Source organism: Rhamphochromis longiceps, linkage group LG9, assembly GCF_057381845.1.
Source record: "Rhamphochromis longiceps isolate RC_006_pf linkage group LG9, R_longiceps_female_GT1.1, whole genome shotgun sequence".
NCBI classification, from domain to species: domain Eukaryota; kingdom Metazoa; phylum Chordata; class Actinopteri; order Cichliformes; family Cichlidae; genus Rhamphochromis; species Rhamphochromis longiceps.
The window spans coordinates 14,933,853-14,947,830 of record NC_140565.1 but is presented as its reverse complement, the minus strand read 5'-3'; the positions used below and the strand labels follow the sequence as shown (position 1 = coordinate 14,947,830).

Here is a 13,978-nt window from a genome sequence, read left to right as displayed (position 1 = left end):
AAGACGGATGAGCGGGGAGGATTAGGAGCCGGTTTCCCAAATGCGTTCTCGCACGCCTGCGATTCTTAAACATTTCAAACTTTCCAATGAAAAAGACGGAGTTTCCTTTTAACCTTTCTGAAAATGGCAAAGGGAAGAGTCATTAATGTGCCCGAGTCAAGCATTTTATTTTATTTTTTTTACAAAAACCACAGAGCTCGTTCCTCCTCTGGTACTCCGGAAGATCGTGACGAATTGTGGTTGAAAAGGCACGCTTTCTTTACATTTTAAAATGCAACAATAAAGTTGTTTTAAGCACAATTATAATAAGTACAATATGGCAGGCATGTGGTCCATTGTTTTTAGTGTGGTTTCAATAAACTTCCTTAAAGTTTCAGTGATTTCTTCAGTCTTATCAGTTACCTAGCATCATATCTCCCTTTTATAGTTACTTTTTCCATTCCTGATAAAAAATAAAGAAAAAAAAGTTCATGTTTACAGGCAGTTCAGATGAAACCGGACTGTGAGCAGACGTGGACTTTGGGATTTTTCAAAGACCCACAGTGCTCCCTGCTGGTGAAGGACAGAACAGCAGCCAAACTTCAGCATGTGTGCGCCTGCAGCTTTAACCTCACGTGAGCTGCATGACTTTAAAACCTCCAACAACATGGGAGTCTCCCTCATCAACCTCCTGGCCACGACAAGGGCACCAGTTTTTCCTCCAAGATTTGGTCTGAATCATGGATGAGAGACACTTAAAGTAATCATGAGACAGAGGAGACAGAGAAAGACAGAGAGAGAGATGGAGAGAAACCTGCATGGCCAGTGGGCAACTTCAATAAAAAGACTATCTGACTTTTCAGAAGCTATAATAATCAAGATCCTCCCACCGAGGTTGTTTGTCTGAGGGGGACACGGTCGGCTATGAAGGAGGAAATTCAGAGCGGTAATTAATACTCCTAAGTGACTGCTGCTGGATGGAAGGCAGGGACGGGGTTTGTTGTTACTGTGAGCTGGTACTGTGACTCCCAGCATGTCCCACAGCTTTGTGGGTTGGCATGTACACAGAGGAGGAGGAAATGGAGAAAGTGCCTTTATTACTCGTTTGTTTGTCTGCAGGGCCCTTTTCTGATCTGGTCTCAAACGCCCTCCATCCACACACACACACACACACACACACACCCAGAGAGACACACCGCGCAGCCTTCCAATGCTAATCTCGTGTCACAAATGTTAAGAGAAAGACACGAAATGCCACAAAAATGTCATCACTCTACCCCTGTCACTGGTTCATCCAGCCCTTCCCCTCCACCCTTGTAAACATATTCGAACATGCACTCATTTGCATGTGCGCGTGTGTCTGTGTGTGATGGAGTGTGGGACCAGCTTGTTGTTTGTAGCCTTTGGGTGCCCGCTCTGCGTGGAGCAGCAGGGTGGTTCCTATAATCCCATCACCGTTGTCGTCATGAAGGACCAAAGGCCGCGCCTGGAGGTGCGACATTTCTGGCATCCTCTGACTCTCCTTCACTACCAGAGCCAGCAGCTCCTGAGCCAAGCGGCACACTGTGCAGAATACCGCAAGTCATACACCGACTGACAGCGACTTACTGTATAGTGGGTCTGGCTTGGAAGTGAATAAAAGAATGTATGTCTTTGAGACGATATTTAGATTTTAAAGCCGAATATTTTCAAACCCCTTTTAATCGGTTTATTCAGTTATTTTTATTACCCGCCTGATCTGAACACATATGTGGCATTAAAAACACACAGATTCTTTGAGGTTTCTTCTTCTAATTGGAGAAAACAAGAAATTTAAAGAACATTTACAAAAACTTTTTAGGTATTCAATTATATTAGCTTTACTATAAATAATAATAATGATGAAAAAATATATATACCATCATTTTCCTTTTTGGAAGAGAGGATCTTGATTTTAAAGAAAACAAAACAATTCTAACTATTTTTCACAAAATTCTGCCACTTTTATTTTTTCCCTTTGGACAAGAAAAAAAAAATCATAAATAAAACCTGACAGGAGCCGAGGATACAGGCAGCATGCTGACTCCCATGCATCTGTCTGTCTTCATCTCACAGCTCCTCAACCTTCTCCCAAACTGTCACCCAGCCGCCTGGCGCCTGTCCCCATGTTCACTCTACGGTGGGGATCCGACCTAGCACCAATATGCAATTTCACCAATCTGTGCTGACAGCATTCACGTCCACTATTCACAACCAATTCCCCGCCCCACACCCCCCACCTTCTTCTTCTTCTTCCGCAAGCATCTGTGTGGTTAAAATACAGTCAAAGAGCTTTCACAGGTCATGAAAGGTAACAGAGGAGACAGGCAGGGGCCTGTAGGCCCCGCATCCAGCTAGACAAATCAGCATAACAGCATATTGTAAACTAAAGACTACGCAGATGGGGGGCGGGATACATGTACTAGGACTGAGGCTGCGTTTATGGCTATGCCAGGCTCAAGAAGCCCCACAGCACTATCTCTGACACCCCCCCCCCCCTTGGGTTTCCTTACTAATGTGACCCCAGATTGTGTATCACAATCGGCAGGAGGAAACTCCCACAGGCTACAGTTAGTCCTAAGCACTAGGGATCGCTGTCCTCAGCCCGCCTGAGTACAGACAGAATGTGGCAGCTTCGAGGCATTTAGTTAAAGGAGATGCACTTTAATGCTGCAGGCATGCATTTATGGAAGCCCTACTAGGGTGAAAGCGCATGATGTGCTGGAGCCTATAAACAAACAGGAAAAAAAAAACCCCACAAAAAAACCCAAAACAAAACTGAAAGGTTAGAGAATTAGGCTTACCTCGTTTCACGGCATCTAATCATTTGTGATAGTCTGCGTACTCATTCTTATAATTAATTTGTTTTCTGGGACAGCTTTTTCTCAGCAAATTGGGTTTAAAAATATCATCTGTTCTTCTATATTAAGCGTACGCAGCGAAAAGGAACATTGTGGATGCGCTGGATGTGCGAGGCAATAAACATCAGTGAAAGTAGTTCACATGAAGCACGGCTGCTGCTGCATGAGAATCAAAAAGGCTGTTGATATTAAAATACTGAAATTGGTATGTTAGACTACAGTGTGAACTTCTCTCAATACGAGCTTGACATCCACTCCTGATCTCTCTATGAATTTGATTCCTTTATGTGCTTAAAAGAAAGTTTAGCTCCATGAATTTGGGCGCTGCGTTCACTGTCTCCTTTGATTAAGAAGTTGATTCTTTCGCCCTGTCCTCCCTGTGGCTCTCTTTTATTATTGCACAGAAAACCACTGGTCGACTGTATCCCCACTTTGACGTGTCATTTATTGATGATTTTTATATTTTTTCTTGCCTGCGTATCTTTTAATTACTGCATTCAATGAATAGGAAGTAAAGCAAACGGATACTGAGTCACTGCCACTAAATGTAGTCCCAGACAAAAGCGGACAGCACTGGCTTCAGTTCAAAGTGGCAGCCTTTACTGCATTATCATTAAAGTGGATCAAATCCAGAGGAACAAAAAAAGATGATTTTGATTTGTATTGCTAGTCGCTGATGCAACCTTACGTCTTGTCATGGAGGTGAGTTGTTGCAGCGAGGATGTGCTCGAAAAGAAAAGTTTGCAGTGTGGCACCTCAGCACGGCTGTCACTCTCACTAAACACACGAGTATGTACTCAGACACACACACACACACACACACATAAACCTGCACAGTACATAGTTAGTAAGCCTAGTTTTGACTGACATGTGACATTTCATTATGGGTAAATCATATGCGCGCAGTATATATCCAAAAAGACACGCCACACACGATGTCACATCCAGGACACACTGCAGAGGCAGACGGACAGGACAGGAAAACTTTGCTGCAGGACTTCAGACTGGAACTCCAGACCTTCCTCTGTCATTCTGATTCTATTTGACCACATAGCATCACAAGAAAAGCTTTAGTGATAAGATGCACGCAACTAAGAATGGACAGAAGGATCATTTTTGATTAGTCCAACCTACATTGATGGGAGCTGGGAGAGTACACCAGGGGAATGCTGGGATACACAAATACTGTGCTTTTATTGAACTCAAACTACACTGAACAGCCACGCACTCATCTCTTTACAAAGAAATGCGCTTATAAATATTCAAAATCTAATAGTAAGGCACCAGCTTTCTGGCTTCAGCATGTACTCTGTTTGTAGTCTGAGTGGTTATTGATCATCGGACTAATAGTTTGGATTAGCTGTTTTTAATCTGTATTATCAATAGACTGGCTCAGAAAGCAATAAGTCTTAGACTCAGTATTAGTTATCCAAATATTCAGATACACCAAAACATTTTTCACCTAGCACAGACTTATGAGTCATTCAAACATAAAAAAACACACCTAACCCTAAAGATGAACCAGTGTTGTGTCTACACATAACAGACAGCCTATCAAAGAACCAATTTTACATTGTATCTTCACTGGCAGCAGCCTGTCACAAAAACACATTGTTTGTTTCAGTTTCTTTAGTTGAATCTATGAAAACTACCAAAGATAACACAGTTTGACAGACATAAAACTACTTTATCAGCAATAACCGAATTTCCCAGAGGAACCCACCCGAGGGATTAATAAAGTTTTATCTTATCTTATCTTATAAGATGATAAAAAAAAAAAGGTGAAAGAGCTGTTAGCTGAAAACGTCTTTCTCAGCATGGTGTGCACTGTGTCCTTAAATAGTTTGGGGCAACTGGATAAAAGAAAAACGGTCAGGCCTTAAAACTCTCTACAGCAGATAAACAGTATCTGACAGTCATGTCCTTAAGAAACAGGGAAAAATCCAGACATAGGGTCTGAGCATCTGGACCATGAGCTGATACGTCTACTGTTCACTGAAACCTCATCAGCCTCCTGGAGGAGGCCAGGACAGAGGGACAGCAGTGAGTTTCTGCAGCCATCTGTAAAACATGGTGGAGGCCGTGTCATGTTGGGGTAAGTAATGTATTACACGTCACTCATTACTTTTCTTAAAAGTAATGCAGTATGTTACTTAAATAAAGGAAGAAAAATGTTTCTTTCTAACTGCACTGCACAGAGATAACTGAAGAACCCTTTGTAAGGAAAGTAACAGCATAACTGTAACTGTAATCAAATTACTAAATTTAGTACAGTAGCAAGTTACATTACTTTGTTATTGAACTATGTAATGTTATTACAGTAGTGCACTACTATGTTACACCCAATATTGGACATGCGCCCATCGATATATTAAAAAAAAATGAAGGATGATTCAAGAATTTTGCACAATACTGCGGGTTGCCTTGTGATGCCATAATAGCTCTGGTCTGCTGGGGCTAAGACACAAGACCTCTGGGTGTGTACTACTGTGCTTGGCAGTAAAACGCTGGCATTCCTTTAGATCCTGTGGGTTGCAGGGTGGGGTCTCTACAAATCAGGCTTGTTTCATCCCATCCCATGAACGCTTGATTGGTCTAGAATCTGGGGAGCTCAGAGGCCAGGCCAGGCCAGTGCCAGGTTCACTGAGCTGATTTTTAGCAATTTTTGCAGTCTGGTAGATGCACTCTCCTCCACCCATGGCAGCAACATTTATTTGGGTGTAAACGTGTGAAAGTCATAAAAACAAAATACCTGAACCCAGTGAATTTCATGCGACACCTTGCATTGTAACCTGCATCCACAGGTTGATCTAAAAAACATCTGCAATAAATCTATGATCAAATTAATGTATATGTAGGAATGAGTTTCATTGTTTCCTGAAATAAAAAATTATGTAATCTATTTGGAGATTATTATTATTATTGTTGTTGTTGTTGTTGTTGTTGTTGTTGTTGTTGTTATCATCATAGTTCCTTACAAAGTAATTTTATAGCAATTTTATATAATAGCCCTTACTAAATAAAACATAAAGGTATCTGTATTTTAATTTATTTTATTTTTTCACAGACTGGTTTCATCGGTTAAGTTGGGCGAAGCTCTGATGCAATACAATGAAAGGATTCGTATGCCAAGTTTTCTTTGGTTAAATCTTCAGTCAGTCAAGCGTGAGTGGGCGGGAATTGCGACTTTAAGCCAATCACATCATTCGCACATTACCCTGCCCGTCCGACAGTCACAAACATGGCGTTGCGGGAGCTATCTTCGCTGGAGAAATACCTTGGACAAAAAAAGGCGAATAAGTACAGTACGCAGGGGGATAAAAAGGTGATATAACGGTTCATTATTGTGTCATTTACTGTAGGTGATACAATTGCCATTTTAATTGAAAGGCGCCCTCCGAGCTGTTGTAACCGGGACACCTAGCTATAGCAGGGGAGTGCTAACACGCCATGCATGTGTGTTGGAAATAAAGCTGTGCTTATAGTGTGCCTATATCGGGCTGTTCGTCTGTTGTCAGCTAAGTTTCTCCATTACCCCAGCATTTCCACGCAGAGAGATGTGTTTGCCAGCGGTCTTGTTGGGAAAAGTCAGGATAGTGGATAGCATAAAGCTATAATAGACGTAGCCCCATGCTTTGTCTATAGCCGTCCATTGAAACTAAGCGAGGGGAGGAGTTAGCTGTCAGTACCATGGGATGGACAGAGCAAGTGAACTCTAGTAGTGTATATAGAACTATGTTTAGAATAATATAAATTTAATTTGTAGTACTAATAATAGTAAATTCTTGTTATTTATTTTATGCAATTTATTTTCATTCAGGGGAAAATAAACATATTTGCGAAACGGAAAATTGCGAAAAATTATAGCTATTGATAATAATGTCTTATAAAGTATGAACAAATTAGAGTTTCAACATGAAGCCCTTATCATCGAATCATCATCACTCATTCATACACATTTTGCGTCCTCCTAAAAACCTTAAACCGTTTTTGTTGTATTTTTAAACAGTCTTTTTTTTTTAAACATTAATTACTTTATCCTTTTATTCATATTTATGACCGGACGTATGTTTGTTTTTAAATGCAGCTACTGGATATTTGAATTTATCTATCTATATGTCAGTAAATAAAACAACAGTAAATAATGTTTTTGTAGAAGTGGGGGTAGCAATCTGCTCCAGATTTTTTTAACGGATGCTGTAGTGAAAGGTTAATAAGGAAAAGTTGTGAAAGTATTTTTTCCCACCCATATTAAATTCTTTCTTCTGGATATCAACCTAACCGTCCATCGTAATTTCACTAATCAGTATTTTCCAAATTACACATTGATAATCGGCGTGCATATGAGATCCAGACAGTCTAATAAAATAAATGCATTTATTAGGGACGTTTTGCAATCACTGGAAATGAAGCGTGTTATTTAGAAAGACAGTGCTGGCTTCTGATGCATTCAAATGATTGTTTGTAACTACCCCTCACTGTCACTCCTCGCCCTCCAGGTACCTGTGCTACAGAATAATAATGGTCCTCCGCTGGTGGGGTTGGTGACCATCGCCTGTCACCTGGCGAAAGAGGCCAAGCGCCCAGAGCTGCTGGGTGACACCGCAGAGAGCAGAGCGGTGGTGCAGCAGTGGCTCGAGTACAGAGTGACCAAACTCGACAGTTGCACAAAGGAAGACATCAAGACCGTCCTAAAGGTAAAAGAGCTGATTTTCAAGGAAATCCTTTCCTTTTCATTGAAACAGCATTTCTAGAGTTAAATGCATACGTACTTAAAATGATCCCAGATTTTAATCCTGATGTTTCCAAGCATGCTTAGAAGTCTTATTTTTTTCTTTGTGCTAAAATCAGTGTTAAAATTGTTCTCTTTCTTTGAGAGTTTCTTTGACAGTTTCTTCCACATTGACCTCCTGTGACCACCAGTTGGGTCAATGTGTGTGTCTCTTTGCCTTATTAAGGCGCGAGCGACAGGAATACGGGCTGATGTATGGCCCTTCAGTGACATGGCCCCACGCGACAGAGCAAAATACTCTAATGTGCCTGACGCCAGTCAGCGTGAAACGGATCGTCAGCCGCTGGTCGGCTGGATGCCGCGCGCCTCTTGGCACTGTCCTGTCAGTGTGAAGTGTCTGTGCATTTGTGTGTGTGTGTGTGTATGTGCGCACTTCTCAGCGTGACACGCTGTTGTGGCATGGCTGAGAAGTCATGCTGTGCGGCAGCATGTTATCTGGACAGGCCTCTTAAATATTTTAATGGTGCCACTTACAGACGGAAGTCGCCCTGAGCAGCTCAGCACTGGTGCCCGGTGGCCCCCTGTCCTGTCCTGCTGCTTGAGCCGCGTCCTTAACGCTCTCCTTTTAAGCACACCAGTCATCTCCCATTAAATTATGCTCAGATAAAAGTGTCATCTGGAGGAGTTTTTAAACTTTCTCACCCCAGGATGCAAATAAGACATTTTTGCTTCGCAAGCTGAGACTTGTTTCCGAAGTAAACATCTTGTCACTCATGTAATATGTTGATAAACAAGCCAGTTTGGGTTGGCCCTGAACCCAGAGACAAGCTGAGTGTTGGTGAAAGTCTGTCACTCCACTTTAAACAAATCAGGCCAGTATTGAAGACTTCCTGCTGCCACTCAATTTGACTATTATCTTTTGTTTCAGCATGCAAATGCTGTAGTATACAAATGATTGCATCTGCTAAGTACTTTGTCTTCAGTGAGTGGAGAGCACGATCATTCAGTTTTTGACAAAACTGTAAACTCTCAGTGTAAACAGAAATAATTTTCACTTATTCTGTTTTTTTGACTCCTGTTTAATGTTTTCAGGTGTTACAATTGAAAGTAAAAAGCCTCTCACACAGTGTCAGCCAGGACAGGCTTCAACCTCCCTCTATATCCAAGGCTGAATAGGCAGATAAGAAAATGGATGGATGGAGTACTGAGCAGAGTACTGACGGCTATGGTTGCCTGAAGGCCAAATGAAAGTGGTATAAACTCGAGAGATCACTGTGTCTGAGTCCAAGAATGGCAGCAACAATAAAAATAGCATCTGGAGCATCAAGTTTGTACAGAAATAATAAAGAAAAGGTGTGATTCATTAGTGCACCTGTATCTCCTTTTCTTAGTTATTCATCAGCTCGAGTTGACTGTTCTGTAGGATTTTTATCTGAATGCAACAACAGCACTGATGCACAGTTAGCAGGTAGCAAAGAACCCAGGTTTGAGCTCCATGTGCTGGGTGCAGGGCAGCAGGAGAGCTGCCTCTCCTCTGATGCTCGACTAGGCTTCAGCCTGATGGCTGTAGGCTACAGAAAAGCAAGGATCTGACTGTGGAAGGGGAGGAAGTCTGCAGTCTTCATGCCTTGTTTGGCATCACCCACACTTCCCGCACAATAACTCCATTTGCCCCCAAGATGCTCTGTGTGTGTTTGGAGTTTTCCCTCGCCTTCGCACAATGTACAAGTGCTAAAGATGGTCCCTTCCCCAGGGACCAGCACTTCCATGCACGACTTTGCTTGCACAGACACAGACTGAGGAGTGCACGACGTGCCGCCCAAGTTTAAGACGGCTTCATTAGATTTGCAAGCGAGAGTTGTAGTCATTTGGTTGAGAAGTAAACAAATAGCCCGTTTTGTACAGCATCTGTGCTAAGTCGCCAGTCATGGGGAGAGATGACATTCCCCCTCAGGTTACATATTATTCCTATCCACATAGCAGCACACAGACACGCACGCAAGCCATGAACCAGACTCGTGTACCTCACGCACCCACAGATATATAGGTTAATGAACCTGCTGATGTGCCCCCTTTAAGTCTATACCGTCCATCAAGACAGTAACATTTCGTAGTCCCAGCATCTCTTTTTTTAGGGATGCTTCATTAGTGATTCATATAATGTGTCCATCTGTCACATTAAGACATTTGTGTTTGCATTGAAATACTTACCATAATGCATAAATTATCATAAGAAATGACCTGATTTGCATAGCGTGTCTTATGCTCTTGAAATTTCCTCTTTCAGGACCTCAATCTCTACCTGCAAGACAAGGTCTATCTGGCCGGAAACCAGTTCACCTTAGCTGATGTTTTTATGTACTATGGAATCCATCCAGTCATAGTAAGTTACCTGTTTGAAGCTCCCTTATGTGCCGACTTCACTCGTAAGCCTCAATGTTTCTACACATTTATCAACTTAATGTATTCTGGGGTGTTCACATTAACTTTGAATCTTTATAATGTGCTTCTAGGAAACACTTTGTAACAACCAAACATTTTAGAAACTTGTCTTTAGGTTTTTCAAAGTTATTTGTCTAATTACATTCTTACAATCATTTACCAAGGATTCATCTATCCACCCCATCTTTCACGCTTTTCTCTCCTTATCAACAATCACTTCGGTCAAACCTCAACTTTAATAAGGAATTTGTCATCTTGCATAACGTACAATTAGACCAGTCACATGGCCACAGGGCACCGAGGACAAGCTGGCAATAAACACACAGATTATAAACAGATTCTCACTTCTCCTCAGTCAGATAAAGCGATGTGGCATAAAGTGATGTCTTTACCCTCAGACCAGGGACAAGTAAGTTTGCTACGCCTTACAGGATAAAAAAACAAGCGAGTTCAGAAATGGGAAAGGCAGAATGAGACGGAGGCGGGGGGAGATCACATGTTCAGAGATGTCAGTTTTTGTGGCAAAGATGGAAGGCCCCCACCTCCTCCCACTCCACGCCACCAGGCAGAGGGGCGTCACTTTGGTTTGCAGTCAGTGTGGTTTTTAACCTCGGGGACAGAAGGTCAGCTAGTGCGACCCTTAACCACAGCCTGCGCTGATGTTCAATTCATGGGAAACTACTTTACACAAACATTAAACCTGACTGATGCTGGAATGGTTGTAGGCCGGATCGTTGTCCGTTTTGAGGAATTTCCATATTCCGCTTAATTATGTGATTTTAAAAAAAACACGCTTAATAATGTTTTCCAAGGCCATTTTAGTGCTTCAAATATTCCCAGTTGTCCACCTGCATTATGCTGCAACTAAAAGAAAACCAGTGTAAAATTGGTTACCATGTGATTATCATCATGTGAAATCTGCTGAACTTTGTAACTGGTTTGTTTCAGGCTTTGATATCTGCTCAGTTGTGACAGCAGAGACAAATACATGTTTTATATCACATATGAGTGCCATATTAATCAGAGCACATCATCAAAAGTGCATAAAAAAGGCAGCCGTCATGAAGCTGTTCTTCAAGTGTAATTATTTTTAGATGAGAACATTCAAACCAACCTAAACCAGTGCATCAACACTTCTCGCATGTGATCTCATGAATGTAAGCATTGCTTACATGTAGCCTCTCTTTAGCGTTTTGTTTTCCTCATAAGAGTTTCACTAAAACTGGATTCCTTTTTTCCTTCTTCATTTAATGGGATTTCTAAATAGTGTAGAAGAAAGTATCCAGGTTTTCACCAAAATGAGAGTAAATTCTACTGATTGTATTCATCCTTATTTAACCAGGAAGTCAAACTCGTGTTTAAGAATCTATTTTGCGAGTGTATTTGAGACCCAGATAGGCAGCATTAACATGTTTTTGATAACAGGATAAAACTGAGGGAAGAGGGAAACGCACTGCTTTATACTTGTAATGGTTCATATTTGATTGTTTTTGGAGGAAACTCATGAATGTTAAACCATCTTTGACTGTGTTAAATAGATTTTCTGTCAGTTTAACTCGCCTTCACGATGCGGTTAAACGCGTCACCTCCAATGATCTTCTCTTTCCCAGGTTGACTTGGCCATCCAGGACAGGGAGCAGTATGTGAATGTTACCCGCTGGTTCGACCACATCCAGCGCTACCCTGGTGTCCGGCACCACCTCCCTCCAGTAGCTGTGCTCAGGAACAGAATTTACACCAGCAGACACCACTGAGACCTGACCACCACCCTCCGCCTATCCAGTCTCACTCATCACTATCCTGCCGCAGATCTGGACAACTCGTGTGCTTACCAAGACTGCGTCACATCACGATCATAACTTCCATACTGTAACACTGATATTCTGCGTTTCAGATTCTTATTCTCGCCTAGATGTTTTTGTTTTAGTCGCAAACCTGTACTCTTATCTTTGGTTATGTAGGATAGGCGAAGAACACAAAGTTTTTCTATGTTAGGTACTATAAAGGGAATAACTGCTACTACAAATGTAATTCAGTTCAATCATTCTTTCACACAAGGTCACTGTTTTTAATAAATATATTGCCTGATAGAGTAGGCTTTTTGTTTTAATGAAGCGTTAGGAAGGAAGGAAGTGAAGGAAAGAAGGGTGTCTGTCACTGTAACCCTTTGGTGACTCAGTAATGCTAACACTATGAGAAGTCTGGCACCTCAATGCTTACTCAGTGATGATGGGAGCGACGATTTGAGGCCGTTTGTTTTGTTTTTGACTTTGGAAAGTCTTGTGTGGCTTTGTGGGTTGCAGTAAAATGCTGCTAGCTTGACTGAAAGGTGTTTCTATTTATGAATGATTATTTGTTTAATCTGAGCCTTGAACTCAAACATGTGATAAGTATTACAGTTTCAAAGAAGGTTTAAGATGTTACTTAACTGGAAGCACGTTATGTCCTTGGGGAAACGCTGCTTCCTCCGTGCAGCCTCACAGTCGGTCCCATTTCTAGGATGTTCCAGGTTCCATATCGTGACCCCACAGACTTGTGGGTATTGCCATCGTCTCCTTGTATCTGATGCTATTATGTTAGGATTTCGTTTTTCCGTGTGCATTTAGTGGACGGTTTAGTTTCTGTGTGTGTGCTTGTGTGCGTGTTTTTGTTCTTTTCCTGATTACATCCCCGCTCCGTGTTCCACTTCCTCACCACCAGCTGTGTGGGCAGCAGTGAGCAGTTGAGCGTCAGCCCCAGAGTCAGAGATCAGAGTGAGGCTCCAATCAGTCCCACTACCACCACTGTTGATGCTGCAGGCCAGAGAGAGGGCAGCGGGCTCACCAGCTGCCACACAGATCCAGCCAGCCAAGGCCAGAACCCAGGCCCCTGGGCGACAGTCAGCCACTGTGTGTCATTTCAACCCTCACGCTCCCATGGGGCTACTGAAGAGAGAAGGACGAAGGGAGGCAGAGAGTGAGCGAGGGAGGAAAGGAGAGAGGGCCACGCAGAGAAGAAGAGCACCCAGAGGCAGAGGGATCTTTTTGTGACATGTGAACAATAATCAGTGCCTCCGAAAGCCTCACTGCTGCTGACTGGCTGTTTGCTATTAGCACCATTTACAGGCCAAATCATGGCAGTGTTGGTCTAACCTGTGTTTTAGCATCATGAAGCTACGATAAAAGCAGAATGAGGTAGGGTTAGAGCAGTAACGCCATAAAATCATCCTTTACTTAAACCTTACAGCTCTTACATGGTGGGACTGACAACTTTATGTAATACTCTTCATAGCTTTATCGTTCTGTTTTTAGATGTTGACATTTCAGCCATGTTTTTTTGTTGTTTTAAATCCCCTTCCCGCCAGCATGTCTTGCATATTGTTCATTGCTTAAACCTCAGCGGTTTGTTATCCGGTGTAATCATGATGCTCATCCTGTGCCAATAAATCAAAGGGATCCGCAGCTCATGACCCCTGATTTCTTCATGAATTTGTTTTGCACAGCCAGAATACAGAGCTATTGTTCAGCAGGGTTCTGTAAGACTGCACGCTGTGTGTTTGTGGCAAGTGTTATAAAAGTAGATGTGAAGGATATAAACCGCTTGCAGTCATCTGAGTGAGCCTTGTGACTAGCTGGAGCATTTTTATGGTGTTCTCTACCATTAAAGAAGCCCTTGTCCTCCCGGTTATGTTAACATTAGATCGGAATGCAGTTTTGAACGCGTAGCATCTGACAGGCCTGCTAACTTCTGAGGTGTTAAAAAAAAGTTATGCCCTCTTAACTTGCAGCTGGGCAAATCTAAAATTATGTGTGTGATGTTTCCATAGTTACAAACGTGGCAACAGTAAAATACTTTTATTATAAAAATAAAAACCTTTCAGTCACAGAGTTCGCATTTGAAATTGTTGTTTATTTAAATGCAGAATTCAGGGAGTGATGAGTGAACGCCCCTGTGGAGCTTACAGGTG

The 13,978-nt window shown here is 42.2% G+C and overlaps 1 protein-coding gene across 1 annotated transcript; it reads left to right on the top strand.

Moving 5' to 3' along the window:
* Positions 1–6,050: 6,050 nt before the first annotated feature.
* Positions 6,051–13,472, top strand: eef1e1 (eukaryotic translation elongation factor 1 epsilon 1). The gene is made up of 4 exons (XM_085418432.1): positions 6,051–6,183; positions 7,358–7,555; positions 9,878–9,973; positions 11,643–13,472. The coding sequence occupies exons 1-4, from the start codon at positions 6,100–6,102 to the stop codon at positions 11,784–11,786; spliced, it is 522 nt and encodes a 173-aa protein (XP_085274558.1). The 5' UTR covers positions 6,051–6,099; the 3' UTR covers positions 11,787–13,472.
* Positions 13,473–13,978: the final 506 nt, after the last annotated feature.

Coding starts and splice junctions, on each gene's coding strand:
- eef1e1 (XM_085418432.1), top strand. CDS start 6,100: ATGGCGTTGCGGGAGCTATCTTCGCTGGAGAAATACCTTGGACAAAAA. Junction 6,184..7,357: donor GTACGCAGGGGGATAAAAAG/GTGATATAACGG, acceptor CTCGCCCTCCAG/GTACCTGTGCTACAGAATAA. Junction 7,556..9,877: donor ACATCAAGACCGTCCTAAAG/GTAAAAGAGCTG, acceptor TTCCTCTTTCAG/GACCTCAATCTCTACCTGCA.